Source organism: Saccopteryx bilineata, chromosome 9 (genome assembly GCF_036850765.1).
Source record: "Saccopteryx bilineata isolate mSacBil1 chromosome 9, mSacBil1_pri_phased_curated, whole genome shotgun sequence".
Classification (NCBI taxonomy): Eukaryota; Metazoa; Chordata; class Mammalia; order Chiroptera; family Emballonuridae; genus Saccopteryx; species Saccopteryx bilineata.
This window is the reverse complement of record NC_089498.1, coordinates 38,419,518-38,440,991: the sequence shown is the minus strand read 5'-3', so window position 1 is coordinate 38,440,991 and position 21,474 is coordinate 38,419,518. Positions and strand designations below refer to the sequence as shown.

The window sequence follows — 21,474 nt, the reverse complement described above, 5'->3', positions numbered from 1 at the left end:
TATTATAGGAATTAGTATATTTTGTCACTAAACCCATCTCTAATTTGCAACTTTAAAGTATCCAGAAAATAGCCCAGGCAGGGTAGCTCAGTTGGTTAGAGCATTGTCCCAATACGCCAAGGTTATGGTTTTAATCCCCGGTCAGGCCACATACAAGGATCAACCAAAGAATGCTTAAATAAGTGGAACAACCAGTCAATGTTTCTCTCTGTCGCTCCCTTCATAAAAATTTAAAATTTTAAATAAATTTTTTCAAAATTGAAAAAAGAAAAGAAAACCTGGAAATGAAAGAGGCACAGAAACTTGCTTTCTCAGCAAGTACACTGCAAAAATAAAATAAAATTTAAGAAGTGTCCAGGGCTGCCTGACCTGTGGTGGCGCAGTGGATAAAGCATCGACTGGGAATGCTGAGGTTGCCAGTTCAAAACCCTGGGCTTGCCTGGTCAAGGCACAAGTGGGAGTTGATGCTTCCTACTCCTCCAACTCCCTTCTCTCTCTCTCTCTCTTTCTACTCTCTCCTCTCTATAAAGTCTTAAAAAATGACCTGTGGTGGCGCAGTGGATAAAGCGTCGACCTGGAAATGCTGAGGTCGCCGGTTCGAAACCCTGGGCTTGCCTGGTCAAGGCACATATGGGAGTTGATGCTTCCAGCTCCTCCTCCCTTCTCTCTCTCTCTCTCCCTCTCTCTCTCCTCTCTAAAATGAATAAATAAATAAATAAAAATTAAAAAAACAAAAAAGATTAAAAAAAAAAGTCTTAAAAAATAAAAATAAAAAAAAGTATCCAGAGCCCTGGCCACTTGGCTCAGTGGATAGAGCATCAGCCTGGTATATGAACATCCCAGGTTCAATTCCTGGTCAGGGCACACAAGAGAAGTGACCATCTGCCTCTCTTCTCCACCCTTTCTCCCTTCTCTCTCTCTTCCCCTCCCAATTGGTTCGTGCATTGCCCAGGGCACTGAGGATAACTTGGTGGTCCAAGCACATCAGCTTCAGGAGCTAAATATACCTCAATTGATTTGAGCATCTGCCCCAGACAGGGGTTGCCAAGTGGATTCTGGTTGGGACTCATGCAGGAGTCTGCTGCACTATTTCCCCTCCTCTCACTTAAAAATAAATAAATAAATGAAAAATAAAAGGCAATCAGAAAATAAAATGATAGATTTTATATGAGTTCAGTGTAGAAATGCTACTGGGCTCCTCTCGCATTTTAGTGTTGAATACTGTAAATCATCTTTCAGTGACCCTCAGCACAGCACCCATGTTGTCCAGCAAAGCCAGCTTCTCTAGGACCCAGGGGAACTGCTGCCATGCCCTTTTCCCCAGACCTCCCAGATATGTGCTTCAGTTCTTGTGCAGTAGAGACAACTGCAAACAGAGTCTACAGGATTTTGTTTTGTTTACTGTACAAAACTGTAGCCTCAGATGGGATTGTCTTAAGAGGCCAAGTAACAAATGTCAAGAGAAATAAAACATAAAACAGCAGGGATGGAAGTGGCAAAACCCAAACTGCGTGCTTTGATTTGAGGCATATATAAAACCAAAGTATTCTCCTGTCTTCAGATCATCTCCAGCTGAACTCAGCTTTCAAGCCTCCCCCAACCAGGGCTGGCCATGAATTCCAGAAACACAGGATCCTCTGGAGAAAACTGCTGAGTGCATCACAGGGAGACTCTGGTGCCTAGCCACAATCTGCTGGTGTGTATGTTTTTCCTCTGTGTGTGTGTGTGTGGAGGGGGAGGGCTTAAGTGAGTCACGGTTCAAATTCTATGTAAAAGTGGCCACCTCTTCCTGTCGAATCAACCCTGTAAATTACAGTGAAAAGGAAGCTCTGCCTGAAACTGTTCCTCTGAGACCTGAGCCTGGTGGCTGCTGCTCCAGGCCAGCCTGTCGGAGAGGGAGGCTTATCAGTGTTCAGGCTGGCAGTCATGTCCTGCTTGCACTGTGCCTTGCATGTCCAGCCTTGCATCCATGGGATTTTGGGTCCAGCAAAGCAACCAGCTACCAGGGTAGAAATGAAACCACTTAGACTTCCCTGTGCCTCCTGAAGGACTTCCCAGCTCCTCTCACCCAGCCTCCCCTCCATCCAGACAGCATTCTTCTCTCTGGCCTTGCAGCTCCTCCTGCTCTCCTGCTCTCCCCCTTCCCACCTCTGGTCTTTCTAAGATTTTCTAAGATTTTTAAAAATTTATTCATTTTAGAGAGAAGAGAAAGAAAGAGAGAGAGAGAGAGAGAGAGAAGTGGGGGAGGAGCAGGAAGCATCAACTCCCATATGGGACTTGACCAGGCAAGCCCAGGGTTTTTTTGTTTTTTTTTAATTTTTATTTATTCATTTTTAGAGAGGAGAGAGAGAGAGGGAAAGAGAAACAGAAAGAAGGAGGGAGGAGCTGGAAGCATCAACTCCCATATGTGCCTTGACCAGGCAAGCCCAGGGCTTCGAACCGGCGATCTCAGCATTTCCAGGTCGACTCTTTATCCACTGCGCCACCACAGGTCAGGCTTTTTTATTCATTTTAGAGAGGAGAGAGAAAGGGAGAGAGACAGAGAGGGAGAGAGAGAGGAGAGACAGAGAGAGAAGGTGGGGAGGAGCTGGAAGCATCAACTCCCATATGTGCCTTGACCAGGCAAGCCCAGGGTTTTGAACCGGCGACCTCAGCATTTCCAGGTCGACGCTTTTATCCACTGCGCCACCACAGGTCAGGCTCAAGCCCAGGGTTTTGAACGAGCAAACTCAGTGTTCCAGGTCAACGCTTTATCCACTGCACCACCATAGGTCAGGCCCTCTGGTCTTTCTAGACTCTGCTGTCCATGAAGCAACCAAAATGGTGCTTTTTTTTTGGTGAGAGAGACAGAGAGAGGGACAGGAAGGGAGAGAAATGAGAAACATCAACTCATAGTTGAATCACTTTAGTTGTTCATTGATTGCTTTCTCATACGTGTCTGGATGGGGGGAGGGGAATTCTCCAGCTTAGCCAGTGACTCCTTGCTCAAGTCAGCAACCTTGGGCTTCAAGCCAGTGACGATGGGGTCATACGTATGATCCCAAACTCAAGCCAGTGACCTTGGGTTTTGAATTGAGTCCTCAGCATCCCACGTCGATGCTCTATCCACTGCACCACCACTTGATCAGGCATAATGGTGCTTTTAAAACAAACCAATCTATCCTTGCTCAAAGTCCTCAATACTCTCTACCTCAAGCACAAACACAGGGTCTCGATAATAGCAGCAGAGCCCAGCCCCAACAGGTGCTCCAGCCTGAGCTTGACCCCGTCCTTGCTCACTCTCTCCAATATCCCTCCACCACATCTGACCCTTATTTTAGCATACTCCCAGTTGTTCTGGGGCAACACTCTTCCCTTCACTCCTGCTCTAAAGTCCTCTTTCAAAATAGCAAATTGTATGTTATGTATATTTTACCACAACTTTTTTTTCCATTCAATGAGAAGAGGGGAGGCAGAGAGACTCCCACGTGCACCCCAACTGGGATCCACCCGGCAAGCCCACTAGGGGCGATGCTCTGCCCATCTGGGGTGTTGCTTGATTGCATAGCAACCAAGCTCTTCTTAGTGCCTGAGGCGGAGGCCATGGAGCCATCCTCAGCACCCAGGCCAACTCGCTCCAATGAGCCATAGCTGCAGGAGAGGGAGAGAAAGAGAGAGAGAAGTGAGACAGGGAGGGGTAGAGAAGCAGATGGGCACTTCTCTCTTTGCCCTGACTAGGAATTGAACCCAGGATTTCCACACACCAGGCCAATGCTCTACCACTGAGCCAACCAGGCAAGTCCTTTACCACAATTTTTAAAAGTCCCCCTCCAGCCCTGGCCGGCTAGAAATCTCTCTCTTCCCCTCCCACAGCCAAGGCTCCATTGGAGCAAAGTTGGCCTGGGCGCTGAGGAAGGCTCTATGGCCTCTGCCTCAGGCGTTAGAATGGCTCCAGCTGCAACAAAGCAACACCCCAGATGGGCAGAGCATCACCCCCTGGTGGGCATGTCAGGTGGATCCCGGTCTGGTGCATGCGGGAGTCTGTCTGACTGCCTCCCAGCTTCTAAATTCCGGGGGGGAAAAAAGTCCCCTTCCCTTGAAGCCTGCCCTAACCCCACTTCATCTTAGGCTTTATTTGTCTCTGTGGCCACTTATAGTCTTCTCACTTACTGTGTGCTTTGTTGCCTCATTTTACTTTTGCTTTTCTCCTGTCACTAGAAGGGAAACTTCTTGAGGACAAACATCATTTTGCTCACTGCTATGTCCCCAGTACCTAGGACATGGCTACATAATATCTGTTAAAGACAATTCCATTTTATCCCACAAAAATCTAGTGGGATTTTTCTCTCTAGTTCTTCATACTCTGCAACTGCTTCGGGTGCCTCTCACTAATCTCCCTCAAAACTCACTCCCTGAAACTCCACCTACCTACCCTTTTCACTCTCTTCCCCCTCTCTTTCCACCATCTTTACCTTGGGGCCATTAACAGCTGTGGTGTGTCTTTGTGTCTTTTCTACATCCTTTTGCAACTCTTGTCCTTTTTTGTTGTTGTTTTATTGATTTTGAGAGAAAGAAAAAAAAAGAAAGAGGGAGAGAAACATTGACTTCTTCTACTTATTCATGCAGTCATTGGTTGATTCTTTGTTTGTTTGTTTTTAATTAATTTTAATGAGAGAGAAAGAAAGAGAGAAGGAGAAAAACAGGAACATCGATCTGATCTGTTCCTTTGTGTCCTGACTGAGGATCAAAGCGGCAACCTCTGTGCTTCGAGATGATGCTGTAACCAACCAAGATATCCAGCCAGGGCTGGTTGATTCTTCTGTGTGCCCTGACTGGGAATTGAACTTGAAACCACAATGCTTGAACCGACTGAGCAACCCAGCCAGGGCCTCTCGTCCTTTCTTTTAACCTATTTTTGTCCTTTCTCTTTTGTTCTGCATTACAAAATGTCCAGGAATGGACTAGCAATCTCTGAGAACAGGGAATTGAAAGTTCTAAAAGGACAAAAGCAAGGTTTTCTTTAGCAAGCTAGCAGAAAAGGTAGAAATGTTTGTGAACACTCACTTGTCACTGAGCCTTTCTCCATGCCAGGCTGTGGCTGTCCAAATTCAGTGTGGTTCTACAGAGGCAGGTCCACTACTGATTTTTTTTTTCCTGAAGTGAGAAGCGGGGAGGCAGAGAGACTCCCGCATGCACCCGACCAGGATACACCCGACATGCCCACTAGGAGACAATACTCTGCCCATCTGGGGCATTGCTCCCTTACAACTGGAGTCATTCTAGCGCCTGAGACAGAGGCCATGGAGCCATCCTCAGTGCCCCGGCCAACTTCGCTCCAATGGAGCCTTGGATGCAGGAGGGGAAGAGAGAGATAGAGAGAAAGGAGAGGGGGAAGGGTGGAGAAGCAAATGGGTGCTTCTCCTGTGTGCCCTGGCCAGAAATCGAACCCAGGACTTCCACACACCAGGCCAACGCTCTACCACTGAGCCAACGGGCCAGGGCCACAGACTCTTTCTTGCTATAAATGTCTTGTCATTCCCCTCACAAGTAATCCCTGGGACCACAGAGACATGTGGCTAGTAACTTTCAGACATAGGCTATAAACTGGACAATCAAAGATGGTCCCTCGGCCCTGGCCCATTGGCTCAGTGGTAGAGCGTTGGCCTGGCGTGTGGAAGTCCTGGGTTCGATTCCCGGCCAGGGCACACAGGAGAAGCGCCCATCTGCTTCTCCACCCCTCTCCCCTCTCCTTCCTCTCTGTCTCTCTCTTCCCCTCCCGCAGCCAAGGCTCCGTTGGAGCAAAGATGGCCCAGGCACTGAGGATGGCTCCATGGCCTCTGCCTCAGGCACTAGAGTGGCTTTGGTCGCAACAGAGCGATGCCTCGGATGGGCAGAGCATCGCCCCCTGGTGGGCGTGCGGGTGGATCCTGGTCGGGCGCATGTGGGAGTCTGTCTGACTGCCTCCTTGTTTCCAGCTTCAGAAAAATACAAAAAAAAAAAAAAAAAAAAGACGGTCCCTTTTTCTAGGTAGCTGAACCCATATGAAGCTCCTGAATGCATAGAGGGGAGTTGAGAAGAAACCCTAGTCCTCTGGCTAGTGATGATTCTCCAGTGGCTAATGGACTTACACAAGCAAACCACAACTTTAACAGCTGAAGACCCAATGTAAACTTGTATCATAAGAAAGGGATAGACTCATAACAAGGAAATGATGAGGGATCCCATTTGCAGTGACTGGATCTAGAGACTCAAATGGGCTGTTCCAATTCTCACCTATAGCCTTGGCTACTTCACTGTCTGTGTGGGCTTTATTCTCTCCAATCATGGCTGGCTTTCTCCTAGGGGTGGGAATAGTGCCACCAGCGCTCTCAATTTATCTTTCTACTCCATGACCTCAAAGGCAAGGTCCCTTATCCATTTTTTTTCTTTCTTTTTCTTTTAATTTTATTTTTATTCATTTTAGAGGGGGAGGGATAGAAAGAGAAAGAAAGAAAAAGAAAGAAAGAGAAAGAAAGAAAGAAGAAAGAAAGAAAGAAAGAAAGAAAGAAAGAAAGAAAGAAATTATAAAGAAAAAGAAAGAAGAGCAGGAAGCATCAACTCCCATATGTGCCTTGACCAGGCAAGTCCAGGGTTTTGAACCGGTGACCTCAGCATTCCAGGTCAATGCTTTATCCACTGCGTTACCACAGGTCAGGCCCCTTCTTCATCTTCAAATAGAAGTCCTGGCCTGACCTGTGGTGGTGCAGTGGATAAAGCGTCGACCTGGAAATGCTGAGGTCGCTGGTTCGAAACCCTGGGCTTGCCTGGTCAGGCACATATGGGAGTTGATGCTTCCAGCTCCTCCCCCCTGTCTCTCTCTCTCTCCTCTCTAAAATGAATAAATAAAATAAAAAAAAGAAAAAAAGAAGTCCTAAGGAAGACCCTGGCCAGGTAGCTGTTGGTTAGAGTATCATCCTGATATGCCAAGGTTGTGGGTTCCATCCCTGGTCAGGAAACATACAGGAATCAACCATGAATGCATAAGTAGGTGGAACAACAAATTTATGTTTCTCTCTCTCTCAAGTCAATAACAATAATAATTTTTTTGTTCTTTAATTTTTTTATTTATTCATTTTAGAGAGGAGAGGGAGAGACATAGGGAGAGAGAGAGAGGAGAGACAGAGAGAGAGAAGGGGGGAGGAGCTGGAAGCTTCAACTCCCATATGTGCCTTGACCAGGCAAGCCCAGGGTTTCGAACCGGCGACCTCAGCATTTCCAGGTCGTCGACACTTTATCCACTGCACCACCACAGGTCAGACAATAATAATTTTTTAAAATGCTGAGGAAGAACTTCCTGGGGTTGACTTTTCCTATTGCAGAACCAATCAGTATGCCATTAATGTGATACTATGAATGTCTGGGATCGCATGATTGGTGAGTCAGGAACTGAGGGACCGAGATTCACTAAGCAGGTCTGAACAACTGATATCTTTTTATTTTTCTTTTTTTATTGAGAGCTGGGGAGGCAGAGACAGACTCCCTCATGCACCCTGACGGGGATCCACTCAGCAAGTCCCCTAGAGCAGTGGTCCCCAACCTTTTTTGGGCCATGGACCAGTTTAATGTCAGAAAATATTTTCACGGACTGGCCTTTAGGGTGGGACGAATAAATGTATCACGTGACCGAGACAAGTGTCAAGAGTGAGTCTTAGACGGATGTAACAGAGGGAATCTGTTTTTTTTGTTTTTTGGTTTTTGGTTTTTTTTGAGAGAGGGATAGACAGGGACAGACAAACAGAAACAAAGAGATGAGAAGCATCAATCATTAGTTTTTCGTTGCGCATTGCAACACCTTAATTGTTCATTGACTGCCCTCTCATATGTGCCTTGACCGCGGGCCTTCAGCAGACCGAGTAACCCCTTGCTCGAGCCAGTGACCTTGGGCTCAAGCTGGTGAGCTTTTGCTCAAACCAGATGAACCCTCACTCAAGCTGGCAACCTCGGGGTCCCGAATCCGGGTCTTCCGCATCCCAGTCCGATGCTCTATCCATTGAGCCACCGCCTGGTCATTTTTTTTTTTTTTAATGACAACTACTATATAATATTCATTAATAATCATTAATGTTACATATTAGTAGCTGTCTTTTTTTTTTTTTTTTTTCTTCATTTTAGAGAGGAAAGAGAGAGGGAGAGAGAGACAGATGGGGGAGGAGCTGGAAGCATCAACTCCCATATGTGCCCTGACCAGGCAAGCCCAGGGCTTTGAACCAGCGACCTCAGCATTTCCAGGTCAATGCTTTATCCACTGTGCCACCACAGGTCAGGCCCCGGTCATTTTTAAAAAATAAAACATCTTTCAGCCTGACCAGGCGGTGGCGCAGTGGATGGAGCGTCGGACTGGGAGGCGGAGGACCCAGGTTCAAGACCCCAAGGTTGCCAGCTTGAGCATGGGCTCATCTGGTTTGAGCAAAGCTCACCAGCTTGGACCCAAGGTCGCTGGCTTGAGCAAGGGGTTACTCGGTCTGCTGTAGCCCCACGGTCAAGGCACATATGAGAAAGCAATCAATGAACAACTAAAGTGGTGCGGCGAAAAACTGATGATTGATGCTTCTCATCTCTCTGCGTTTCTGTCTGTCTGTCCCTATCTATCCCTCTCTTTGACTCTCGCTCTGTCTCTGTAAAAAAAAAAAAAAAATAAATAAATAAATAAATAAAGTATTCTAAAAAATAAAACATCATTCAGACTTAAATATAAATAAAATGGAAATAATGTAAGTTATTTATTCTTTCTCTGTGGACTGGTACCAAATGGCCCACGTACCAGTACCGGTCCGCTGCACGGGGGTTGGGGACCACTGGCCTAGAGGGTGTTGCTCTGTCCATCTGGGGCATTGCTTTGTTACTCAGAAACTGAGCTTTTCTTAGCATCTGAGGTGGAGGCCATGGAGCCATCCCCAGTGCCCGGGGCCAACTTGCTCCAACCAAGCCATGGCTACAGAAGAGTAAAAGAAAGAAGCAAGAGGGGGAGGGGTGGAGAAGCAGATGGTCACTTCTCCTGTAGGCCCTGACTGGGAATTGAACTCGGGACTTCCACATGCTGGGTTGATGCTCTACTGCTGAGCCAACTAGCCAAGGCAATATCTTTTTTTTTTTTTTTCCAAGGCAATATCTTTTATAATCATAATTATAGTCAGTAGCCTCCTAGCTGGCCCTCAGTGACCCTTGCCACCTTGGGTCATCCCTGCCACATGATGCCATATCATGTGAGCAGCCCCATGGAAAGTCTACTCTGTGAGAAGCTGAGGCCTCTCACCAACCGCCAGGCAAAAGTATCACCTTGGAAGCCCATCCTCCAGTACTATACAAGCTTCAAATGACTGCAGCCCTATCAATTTAACTGCACCGTTGTGAGAGACCCTGAACAGCCAGAACTAGCCAGTCAACCACTCCTGGATTCCTGACCTTCAGAAACTGTATGAGATAGACATTAGTTGTTTTAACTTACTTTTACAGTAATTTGGTGCAAAATAATGGATAGCTGTTACAATCAACAGAATAAGTGGTCAAGAAACACGTAGATGTTTAATCAAATGCAATTCTTTTATGTTTTTTTGCTAGTAGAAAAAGACTTTTCATCATTTCAAGAAGAATGAAATTTGTGATTATGAAATCTTGTTGCACTTGTGATGAACAAAACCCAGTTAAGAAGTGATGTGAAGCCTGACCAGGCAGTGGCGCAGTGGATAGAGCGGCGGACTGGGATGCAGAGGACCCAGGTTCAAGACCCCGAGGTCGCCAGCTTGAGCACGGGCTCATCTGGTTTGAGCAAAATCCCACCAGCTTGAACCCAAGGTCGCTGGCTCCAGCAAGGGGTTACTCGGTCTGCTGAAGGCCGGCAGTCAAAGCACATATGAGAAAGCAATCAATGAACAACTAAGGTGTTGCAACGCTCAATGAAAAACTGATGATTGATGCTTCTCATCTCTCTCCGTTCCTGTCTGTCCCTGTCTATCCCTCTCTCTGACTCACTCTCTGTCTCTGTAAAAAATTAAAAAAAAAAGAAGTGATATGAAGTCCTGGCGAGTTGGCTCAGTGGTAGATAGAGCGTTGGCCCGGTTTGTGGAAGTCCTGGGTTCGATTTCTGGCCAGGGCACACAGGAGAAGCTCCCATCTGCTTCTCCACCCTTCCCCCTCTCCTTTCTCTCTATCTCTCTTCCCCTCCCGCAGCCAAGGCTCCATGGGAGCAAAGTTGGCCCGGGCACTGAGGATGGCTCCATGGCCTCTGTCTCTGGTGCTAGAATGGCTCTGGTTGCAGTGGAGCAATGCCCCCAATGGGCTGAGCATTGCCTCCTGGTGGGCATACCAGGTGGATCCCAGTAGGGCGCATACAGGAGTCTGTCTGTCTGCCTGCCACCCCCCCCCCACTTCTCACTTTGGAAAAAAAAAAGTGATATGAGTAGTTTCCTAAGACAGATTTTTTATTTTATTGTATTTATTTTTTTAAGGTTTCATTTACTGATTTTACAAACAGGAAAGAGAGAGAAAGGTGTGTGTGTGTGTGGGGGAAGTGAGAAGCATCAACTTGTAGCAGTTGTGTCTCGTATGTGTTTTGACCTGGCAAGCCCAGGGGTGTTTTTTTTTGTTGTTGTTTTTTAAGACTTTTTTTTTTTTTTGTATTTTTCTGAAGCTGGAAACGGGGACAGTCAGACAGACTCCCGCATGCGCCCGACCAGGATCCACCCGGCATGCCCACCAGGGGGCGACGCTCTGCCCCCCTCCAGGGCGTCTCTGTGTTGCGACCAGAGCCACTCTAGCGCCTGGGGCAGAGGCCAAGGAGCCATTCCCAGTGCCCAGGCCATCTTTGCTCCAATGGAGCCTCGCTGCGGGAGGGGAAGAGAGAGACAGAGAGGAAGGAGAGGAGGAGGGGTGGAGAAGCAAATGGGCGCCTCTCCTGTGTGCCCTGGCCGGGAATCGAACCCTGGACTTCTGCACGCCAGGCCGACACTCTACCACTGAGCCAACTGGCCAGGGCCAAGACTTTTTTTTTTAATTTATTCATTTTAGAGAGGAGAGGGAGAGACAGAGAGAGAGAGAGAGAGAGGAGAGACAGAGAGAGAGAAGGGGGGAGGAGCTGGAAGCATCAACTCCCATATGTGCCTTGACCAGGCAAGCCCAGGGTTTCGAACCGGCGACCTCAGCATTTCCAGGTCGACGCTTTATCCACTGTGCCACCACAGGTAGGCAAGCCTAGGGTTTTGAACCAGTGACCTCACCATTCCAGGTTTATGTTTTTTCCACTGCAACACCACAGGTCAGGCCTAAGACAGACAGTAACAAAGTTTACTGCCTGACCAGGCAGTGTTGCAGTGGATAGGGTGTTAGGCCTGGGACACAGAGGACCCAGGTTCAAAATCCTGAGGTTGTTGGCTTGAGCCCAAAGGTCGCTGGCTGGAAGCCCAAAGTCACTGGCTTGAGCCCAAGGTCACTGGCTTGAGCAAGGGGTTACTGGCTCAGCTGGAGTCCCCTAGTCAAGGCTCATATGAGAAAGCAATCAATGAACCACTAAGGTGCCACAACTATGAGTTGATGCTTCTCATCTCTCTCCCTTCCTATCTGTTCCTGTCTGTCCCCTCCATCTCTCTCTCAGAAAAAAAAGAAAGTTTACCAAAACTCAAAGAATAAGCTTATTCAAACATTCCACAAGGGAATATGCGTTATATAAGATAACCCAATTATTAGCCAAATACCTGGTTGTAGACAAGTCACTCAAAGCTGCGTGACAGGGTTCTGAGTTCCTTTTATAATAAACTGGCAATCTAGTGAGTTAAAAAAGATAAAATAAAAAGCTGCGTGACTTAGCTTCAGCAGTATGAGTTCACCTTCATGATTACAGTGCAGCAATTATATTGTGCAACAGTCCAAGGGCTTCAAAGGCCAAAGTAAGTGTAGAAGCAACTGGGCTTTAAAAAAAATTAGCCCTGGCTGAATAGCTCAGTTGGTTAGGGCATTATCCCAATGTGCAGAGGTTGCCATTTTGATTCCCAGCCAGGGCACATACAGGAATAGGTTGATATCTCTTTCTCTCTCATTCTATTTCTCTCTTCTTCTCTTTCTAAAATCAATAAATAAAATTTTTTAAAAAAATTTAGAAGTTTAGTTGCTGCCAAGCTGCCCAAATTTGGAAAAAAGCAAGTAATTATTTGCTGATATTAATAAGGAAGCCTAGATGTTAAAACCAAAAAGATCAACTTCTGCCTTCAGACTGATAAGGCATTATTCTTATTTTACAGGCAAGGCAACCAACAGAAGTGCCAAGAGCTGCCTGCCTGAAGCCCTTCACCTAATAGTGAGCAAGGACTCCTCCACGCTGAGGAACAGAGAGGGTGGAGTTCTCAGGATAGGAGTGAGACAGATGCACTTTCTGCTCCTCTCCCCTTATAGTAGCTCATGGAAGGATGGAAAGGACCATACTTCCACAGCTCCTGAGTCTCACTTTGCTCGTGGATCTCCAACTGGATCTAGAATAAATGGCACCTGGTATCGGGTGGCTGTGCAGAGACCTAGGTGATGCCCCGACTCAAACTTGGAGTTTACCGTTTTGCCTCTCAGTTAAGGGAAGCCAGCTGAAACATCCTGATGAACACAGAGTTCAGAGGGCTGAGGAAGTACAAATTAGTAAACAGAAGTTGCATGGTACCAAAAAATATAGTGGTGACAGAAATGGCTTAGAGCAGCGGTTCTCAACCTGTGGGTCGCGACCCCGGCGGGGGTCGAACGACCAAAACACAGGGGTCGCCTAAAGCCATCGGAAAATATAATAAATATGATGTTAGGCGACCCCTGTGTTTTGGTCGTTCGACCCCCGCCGGGGTCGCGACCCACAGGTTGAGAACCGCTGGATTAGAGGAAAGTGAAGTTGATGTCCTGGTGGGAGATGAAGCAGGGCCTATCAGAGCCAAGTTAGATGCAGTGAGTCAGCTCTCCTAAAAAGCCTTTTCTTCTAGGTCCAGGGTTAGGGCACCTAAAACTTTTAACTAAATCCCTATTGCAAGGCCACAGGAGCCTCTGCTCTGGGCCACTGCAGAGGTGGGGCTGAAGCAAGCAGGGTAGGGTTCAGAGTCACAATTCACCTTGCACCTGAGACTGGGACACAGCCAGCCTTCACAGCATATTTGTTAAATAAATGTTTTTGAATAAATGAATCAATAGTCTGTTTTAAAAAAACAAACCCTGCCTGACCAGGCGGTGGCACAGTAGATAGAGCGTTGGACTGGGACACGGAGGACCCAGGTTCGAGATCCTGAGGTCACCAGTTTGAGCGCGGGCTCGTCTGGTTTGAGCAAGGTTCACCAGCTTGAGCCCAGGGTTGCTGGCTCAAGCAAGGGGTCACTTGGTCTGCTGTGTCGCCCCCCCCCCCCCCGTCAGGGCATATATGAGAAAGCAATCAATGAACAACTAAGGTGTCGCAATGAAAAACTAATGACTGATGCTTCTCATCTCTCCGTTCCTGTCTGTCCCTATCTATCCCTCTCTCTCTCTCTGTAAAACAACAACAACAAAAAAACCCCAAAACTGTTTTCCCAGAACCTCATTTCCCATATCTTAGGAATAATTTCTGGATATGAATGCCTTCCTGGTTCACAAGTTGCTTTCACATACTTTAATTACATTTTATCTTTATAACAACCCTGTGGGAAACCCAAGCGTGATATTAACCTCACTTGGCAGATAATTATCATCCCCATTTTACTGATGAGAAAATTGAGGCTTGAAGTTAATAACATGCTCAAGTCATAGGCTGAGAAGAACAGGAGCCAGCATTCTTTCCCCAGTGGCAGGCCCCCTGCCACCACCTTGTATTGCTTATAATTGAATCACCAAGCAAAGAGGTTGGAGCACAATAACAATTTTATTTCAAACAATATTGATGGGACTGCATCCTATACTCTTCCCAAACACATCCAAGTTTTTAGAGGCTTTTAAGTCACAAATCCTCTGAACTGGTGATGAGGGAATGGGAGTGAGGGTTGGGGGCTTGGTCACTTCCTGTTGGGGAAGCTTTGCACAAGCTTCCACAGGGTGCAAACCCACAAGAAACCACTATCGGGAAGTTTGGTTACAGTCACAGGACTGTTCTGGGGAGAGAGTGAGGGCAGGACACAAGGAGCTGGGTGGTATTAAGTGGGCAGGACAATTTAACCAGGAAAAGAAAAAATGGTGGAGGAAACTGAGAATGAAGTGACTGTGAAGGAAAGCTGTAAGAGAACAGGGGAAACAAAAGGAAAGGCAGTACAGTTGCAGAAATGAGCCACAGCCCTGGAATTAGTGGCTACTTGCTCCACCAACGAACCACAAAGAAGAACCTTTGCAAAAGCCATGGCTGCCAGAGAACTGAGGACCGATAAACAGGGCACTTAATTTTTAAAAATGTCCCCAAGGCCTTGGCTTGTTAGCTCAGTCAGTTAGTGTCCTCCCAGGAAGACTGAGGTTGTGGGTTCAATCCTTAGGGCACATACAGAAGTGACCAATGAATGCACAACCAAGTGGAACAAATGGCTTCTCTTTCCCTTTCCTTTCCTCTATGTCTCTAAAAATCATTCCATTAAAAAAAAAAAAAAAAGTCCCCAAACCTTCTTACTTTCAAGGGGAGGGAGGAGAAGGATATACTGGTCATACATATTCCTTTGATATTTAAAAATTTTTTAAATTTATTTATTTTAGAGAGATACGAAAGGAGAGAAAGAGAAAAACATCGATTTGTTGTTCCACCCATTTATAAATTCATTGGTTGTCTATTTTATCTGCTCTGACCAGGATGGAACCCGCAACCTCGGCAACTCAGGACGATGCCCTAACCAACTGAGCTACCTAGCCAAGGCTCATACATATTACTTTTGAACTTTTTTTTTTCAATTTTTTTGTATTTTTCTGAAGCTGGAAACGAGGAGGCAGTCAGACACACTCCCGCAAGCGCCCAACCAGGATCCACCCAGCACGCCCACCAGGGGCGATGCTCTGCCCATCTGGGGCGTTGCTCTGTTGCAACCAGAGCCATTCTAGTGCCTGAGGCAGAGGTCACAGAACCATCCTCAGCACCTGGGGCCAACTTTGCTCCAATGGAGCCTTGGCTCCAGAGGGGAAGAGAGAGACAGAGAGGAAGGAGAGGGGGAGGGGTGGAGAAGCAGATGGGCCCTTCTCCTGTGTGCCCTGGCCGGGAATCAAACCCGGGACTCCTGCACGCCAGGCTCACGCTCTACCACTGAGCGAACCGGCCAGGGCCACTTTTGAACTTTTTAAGGCATAATAGTGAGTGGTCCACAAACCAGTGAGTCCAGCTCTGAAATTCGGTGCCATCACTTCTTAGATGCAACTTTGGACAAGTTACTTTAAATTTCTGAGTTTGTTCCTTATCTATAAAGTAGATATTAAAAGTATTTATTTCTCAAAGTTGTATTAAATGAGTGTTTGAGATGGAGCCAGGCATTAGCACTCAGGAAGATGGTTATTGTATGATTCGTCCTTAGAATACAGGGAATACAAAAAAAGCACAAATACAAGTAGGTCACCCTAACCCTACCTCTGTAATACATCCACTTCAGTCTTTGTTTTTCCTACTCAACAAGCTTTTCAGATCTCAGCAATCTGCAGTCGCAGAACTAAGCATTCAAACATAGAGCTGAGGTGGGCCGGGAAAGGGGTGGGTAAAATCAGGAAAGAGCCCGCTAAGGGAGGGACGCCCCAGGGTGCACTGCCTGACCCGGGGATTAAAGAATCCTGACTGTGCTTTCCCCATGAGCAGCGAGTGGACCCTGACCACCAGGGCTGAGAATGACTTTCAGAAAATAGTGTGCCTCCAGAAGATAACTAGTCTTCTCAAAATTAAACATCTGTAAGACAGGTGTGCCCGAGTCGGGTTACTCTGCGACCTCCTCCTAACCCCGGCCCGTCCGCGTGAAGGGCCCTCTCCGCGCTCCTCGCGCCAAGGCGCGGCCCAGTCTGGACCCGGCCCAGTCGGGATCCGACCCCGCAGTGTGCTCACGTCCGTCCCCCTAGGTCTGATCCCTCCACACGGTGACCGCGGAACTGCTGCAGCCAATTCTTCCCCAACAGCGGCCCGGCGTCGAATCGTAATACCTTCCCTCCGGGACCGCCAGGCTGCAGCGGTATTCGAGGTCCTGAGGCCCTGCACACCAGGACGCAGTTCAATAAACTGCTACGCAAGCCCAGTTGGATTACCGGCGCCAATTAGACGCACGACCCCGGAAGCCCGGCGCAGGGAACGGAGCTTTGCAGGAGCCAGTTGCGCAGGCGCCTGGAGGAGGCTTTGACCGTCCCGGCGCCGCTTCCGGGCCAACATGGCGGCCGCGTGCCTGCTGTTGCGTGCCCTCCACCGATGCCAGGGGCAGGGTCCAGGGCGGATATCTGGCCTCTGCTCGGCCTGGGGCCCCGGCCTGTACGCCGGAACGGGGAGGAGCTGGCCATACTCCGTCCACAGGACTCCGATGTGTGTCGCCGGGGTTGGAGGTCAAGCCCTGCAGGTAACCCAGGTCGCGTAAAAGCCGCTCCGGCGGGGCCTGGAGGAGGCAGCGCGTCCGCAGAGGCCAGGTTTCGGTGTTTCCAGCCGGTACTTAGTGTGTTGGTATTTTCTGCTTGTCTTTTTTGCATTTTAAAATCGCAAACAATAAGAGTCTTACCATTTCCTAGCGGAGAAGTATTTTACACTTGTCTTGTATAGATCAGAGCCCATCCGGATGAATTTTGGCGCCTTCCACACAGTAGCTGGTCACAGCCCTCAGTGGCCACCTAAGGGATTTGTGTGAGTAAAATACCACGTAGCCATATTTTACTTTTGTCGTGTATCGTCATGTTACTGACACAAATTCGTAAAGCACTCTCTGTATGAAGGCTGTGTCCCAGGCCCTGCTAAGGTTGACATTTCATCTTGAAAGCATCTAAATCCTGGTGCATTTTTGGCTAATTTTTGCCCCATCCCTCTCTTAGGAGGTCAGTCCTCACGTTTTAGGACGAATTTTATTATTTTATTACGTAATTTGAGGACCAATTTTAGATATAATTCTATTCTAGTTTATTCTATTCTACTTTCCTGAACCTGAGGGCAACTATAGGAGTATTATACTTCCTTTTTTCCTTTTAGTTCTATTGAGAAGGAACATTGTTATGGTAAATTTGACCACTTTCTTATTCTGTAAAGAAAAGGGCTGAAATAGACAATTCAGGCATACTTGTGAAATCTAAGCAAATTATCCCACCAATGGCTATAATAGTAATAAACTAAGTAAGTAGTTTCAACAGCCTTTGGGGCTGCCTCAGTGGTGGTGGCACAGTGGACAGACTGTCAACCCGGGATCCTAAGATCCCCAGTTTGAAGTTCTGAGGTGGTTGGCTTGAGCGAGGGCTTGCCAGCTTGAGCAAGGAGTCACTGGCTTAAGCATGGGATCATCCACATGGTCCCAAGGTTGCTGGCTTGAGTTCCCTCGTCAAGGCACATATGAGAAACAATCAGTGAACAACTAAGGTGCTGCAACTATAAGTTGATGCTTCTCATCTCTCTCTCAAAAAAACAAAACTACAGTTTTTCGAGGTGACTTTGAAGAATTACGATTTTTTGTGTGCTATATTTAACACTGATGTTACTTATTTATTAGGCTCAGTCCATACTCTGTGGCCCTCCCTTATATGACTTCTGGTCACTACTGAGCTAAGAACAGTAGTATTAATTAACTGGGACAAACATGAAACCTATGTACTCTTACTGATCAATGTCACCCTGTTAAAGTTAATTTTCTTTTTTTATTTTATTTTATTTTTTTTTTTATTTTTCTGAAGCTAGAAACGGAGAGACAGTCAGACAAACTCCCGCATGCGCCCGACCGGGATCCACCCGGCACGCCCACCAGGGGCGACGCTCTGCCGCGACCAGAGCCACTCTAGCGCCTGGGGCAGAGGCCAAGGAGCCATCCCCAGCGCCCGGGCCATCTTTGCTCCAATGGAGCCTTGGCTGCGGGAGGGGAAGAGAGAGACAGAGAGGAAGGAGGGGGGGGTGGAGAAGCAAATGGGCGCTTCTCCTATGTGCCCTGGCCGGGAATCAAACCTGGGTCCCCCGCACGCCAGGCCGATGCTCTACCACTGAGCCAACCGGCCAGGGCCAATTTTCTTTTTTTAGAAGAGAGGAGGGTGGGAGAAGCAGGAAGCATCAGCTCCCATATGTGCTTTGACCAGGCAAGCCCAGGGTTTCAAACCGGCAACTTCAGCGTTCCAGGTCGACACTTATTACACTGTGCCACCACAAGTCAGGCTAATTTTCTAAATAAAATGAAAAAATAAATAAACAAAATAAAAATGAATAGAAAAAAATGGGACAATAATTGTATAGACTAGAATTTTTCATTCTATTGCTGAAGAAAATTGCATGTAATATGCTCCTCATTGAAGAACATTGAGCAGGTGTTCCTTTTCTCCATAGCATCAGCAGAGCAGGGATGAGTTAAGGGGAAAAAAAATAAGCACAAGTAAAACAAGTGAAGAAATTGCCAACACAGACACAGAAAAAGATAAATTGGCCTGACCAGGCGGTGGTGCAGTGGATAGAGCGTCAAACTGGGATGCGGAAGGACCCAGGTTCGAGACCCCGAGATCGCCAGCTTGAGCGCAGGCTCATCTGGTTTGAGCAGGGCTCACCAGCTTGAGCCCAAGGTTGCTGGCTCAAGCAAGGGGTTACTCGGTCTGCTGAAGGCCCGCGGTCAAGGCACATATGAGAGGGCAATCAATGAACAACTAAGGTGTCACAACGCGCAACAAAAAACCACTGACTGATGCTTCTCATCTCTCCGTTCCTGTCTGTCTGTCCCTATCTATCCCTCTGTGTCTCTGTAAAATAAAATAAAATAAATAAATAAAAAGATAAATTGGCCTTAAAAACATGAAACACATTCAAGTGGGAGAATGCTCATCTTGAAAACAGAACTTTGGGGCCTGACCTGTGGTGGCACAGTGGATAAAGCGTCCACCTGGGACACTGAAGTTGCTCTGCTTCGAATCCCTGGGCTTGCCTGGTTAAGACACATATGGAAGTTGATGCTTCCCACTTCTCCCTCCTTTTTGTCTCTCTCTTTCTATCTCTATCTCTATTTCTTTCTCTCCCCCCGCCCGTAAAAAAATCAATTAAAAAAATCTAAAACAAAACAGAACTTTGGAAATACAGAATATTAAACTGTTGTAGTACCTGGAAATGTTCTACAAGGTATAAGTGTCTGGAGATGTCAGGAACAAAGTTTCCTGGCAGTCACTGCGGCCTTTGGGAGCCCTCTGCTCTTTTTGTCCTGTAGGACAGTGGTCCCCAACCCCCGGGCTGCGGACTGGTACCGGTCCGTGGGCCATTTGGTACCGATCCACAGAGAAAGAATAAATAACTTACATTATTTCTGTTTTATTTATATTTAAATCTGAACGATGTTTTATTTTTTTTAAATGACCAGATTCCCTCTGTTACATCCGTCTTAAGATTCACTTTTGACGCTTATCTCAGTCACGTGATACATTTATCTGTCCCACCCTAAAGGCCGGTCTGTGAAAATATTTTGTGACATTAAACCGGTCCGTGGCCCAAAGAAGATTGGGGACCATTGCTATAGGAGAGTTATAAATTTAGAGGCACAGAATGATCGCTAATGCCCCATGCATTTTTTTTTTGTATTATTATTTTTTTTTTGTATTTTTCTGAAGCTGAAAACAGGGAGAGACAGCCAGACAGACTCCCGCATGCGCCTGACCGGGATCCACCCCGCACGCCCACCAGGGGCGAAGCTCCGCCCACCAGGGGGCGATGCTCTGCCCCTCTGGAGCATCCCTCCCTCAGGACCAGAGACACTCCAGCGCCTGGGGCAGAGGCCAAGGAGCCATCCCTGCTCCAATGGAGCCTCGGCTGCGGGAGGGGAAGAGAGAGACAGAGAGGAAGGAGGGGGGGTGGAGAAGCAAATGGGCGCTTCTCCTATGTGCCCTGGCCGGGAATCGAACCCGGGTCCCCCGCATGCCAGGCCGACGCTCCACTGCTGAGCCAACCGGCCAGGGCCGCCCCGTGCATTTTTTGACTTGTTCACTTGCTTTCGATGATTTGCTGCATATTTTTTCTTTTGCTATTATATCAAAACTGTGAAATAATGCTCAGATGATTACTTCACATTTCAGGGCAATAGAACATTAAAAAATAAGTAAATATTTGAGATTTTAGAAAAGATTTTGCATTAGGGAATTAGTCCACATTGCTTTGGTGTGCTATGATGTTGGTATGACTGATCCTGAGTGTTATTCCTTTTTTTTCTAGAGTTTTCAACTGCGACTGCTAACCCCTACCTTTGAGAGGATTCATGGATTGTTATTGAAACAGCATCTAGTCCAGAATCCAGTCAGACTCTGGAAGCTTTTAGGTGTGTATCTATTGAAAGACAAAAGTGACAGGCAAAGCCTGTGCCATTTGTGAATTCATTACGATACTGTTGCTGGTTTGATGTTGACAGAAAAATGAAATCACTAATAGGACCTTTGGCTTCTGTTTATTATGAGCCCTTCAGTGCTCTGAAATAAAGTTTATAAAAAGGAGGATTGTAACAGACCATTTTTCCTCATTTTGAGTCTTTTTAAAAATATCTGGTGTGGCCCTGGCCAGTTGGCTCAGTGGTGGAGCGTCGGCCTGGCGTGCAGAAGTCCCGGGTTCGATTCCCAGCCAGGGCACACAGGAGAGGCGCCCATCTGCTTCTCCACCCCTCCCCCTCTCCTTCCTCTCTGTCTCTCTCTTCCCCTCCCGCAGCTGAGGCTCCATTGGAGCAAGGATGGCCCAGGCGCTGGGGATGGCTCCTTGGCCTCTGCCCCAGGTGCTAGATGGCTCTGGTCATGGCAGAGCGACGCCCCGGAGGGGCAGAGCATCGCCCCCTGGTGGGCAGAGCGTCGCACCCTGGTGGGTGTGCCGAGTGGATCCCGGTCACGCATGCAGGAGTCTGACTGTCTCTCCCCGTTTCCAGCTTCAGAAAAATACAAAAAAAAAAAAAAAATCTGGTGTACAGTATAGCAATAATTGGGCTGCTTGAAAAAGCTTTGTCATGTCTCTAGCCAGCTCCAAGAATGTTTATGGCTCAAGTGTTTTATATCCAGAAGGTAACTAAAAACAGCCTGGAAATAATTTGTGCTCTCACAATAGAATTGCTTTTATTAAAACTCTGTGGTATGTGATATCCTGCTGTCTCTTAAGTCAAAGGATCTTAAGGATTGACATCTGTAATTTTACTTTCCCTTTATCCAGTTGCAATAAGGAAAAAGTAAAATCTTCCAAATCTCTCTCTTTTTTTTTTTTTTTTTTTTTAGTGAATAAGAGAGAGACAGGAAGGGAGAGAGATGAGAAGCATCAACTCATAGTCGCAGCACCTTAGTTGTTCATTGATTGCTTTCTCATATGTGCCTTGAAGGGGGGGTGGGCTCCAGCCGAGCCAGTAGTCCCTTGCTCAA

At 47.2% G+C, this 21,474-nt stretch overlaps 1 protein-coding gene and 1 long non-coding RNA gene across 3 annotated transcripts in view; both read left to right on the top strand.

Annotated features, from left to right (window-relative positions):
- LOC136313549 (uncharacterized) overlaps window positions 1-21,474 on the top strand; it is a 101,055-nt gene that overhangs the window by 33,776 nt on the left and 45,805 nt on the right. The window lies entirely within an intron of this gene.
- SPG7 (SPG7 matrix AAA peptidase subunit, paraplegin) overlaps window positions 16,279-21,474 on the top strand; it is a 50,397-nt gene continuing 45,201 nt past the window's right edge. The window contains exons 1-2 of one of the 2 annotated variants that reach the window (XM_066244053.1): window positions 16,279-16,496; window positions 20,300-20,402. In XM_066244053.1, coding sequence (XP_066100150.1) covers window positions 16,314-16,496; window positions 20,300-20,402 — 286 coding nt within the window. In that variant the 5' untranslated portion in view covers window positions 16,279-16,313. Of the gene's footprint in view, window positions 16,583-20,299; window positions 20,403-21,474 lie in introns of both variants that reach the window. The other variant, XM_066244052.1, reaches the window with a different exon arrangement.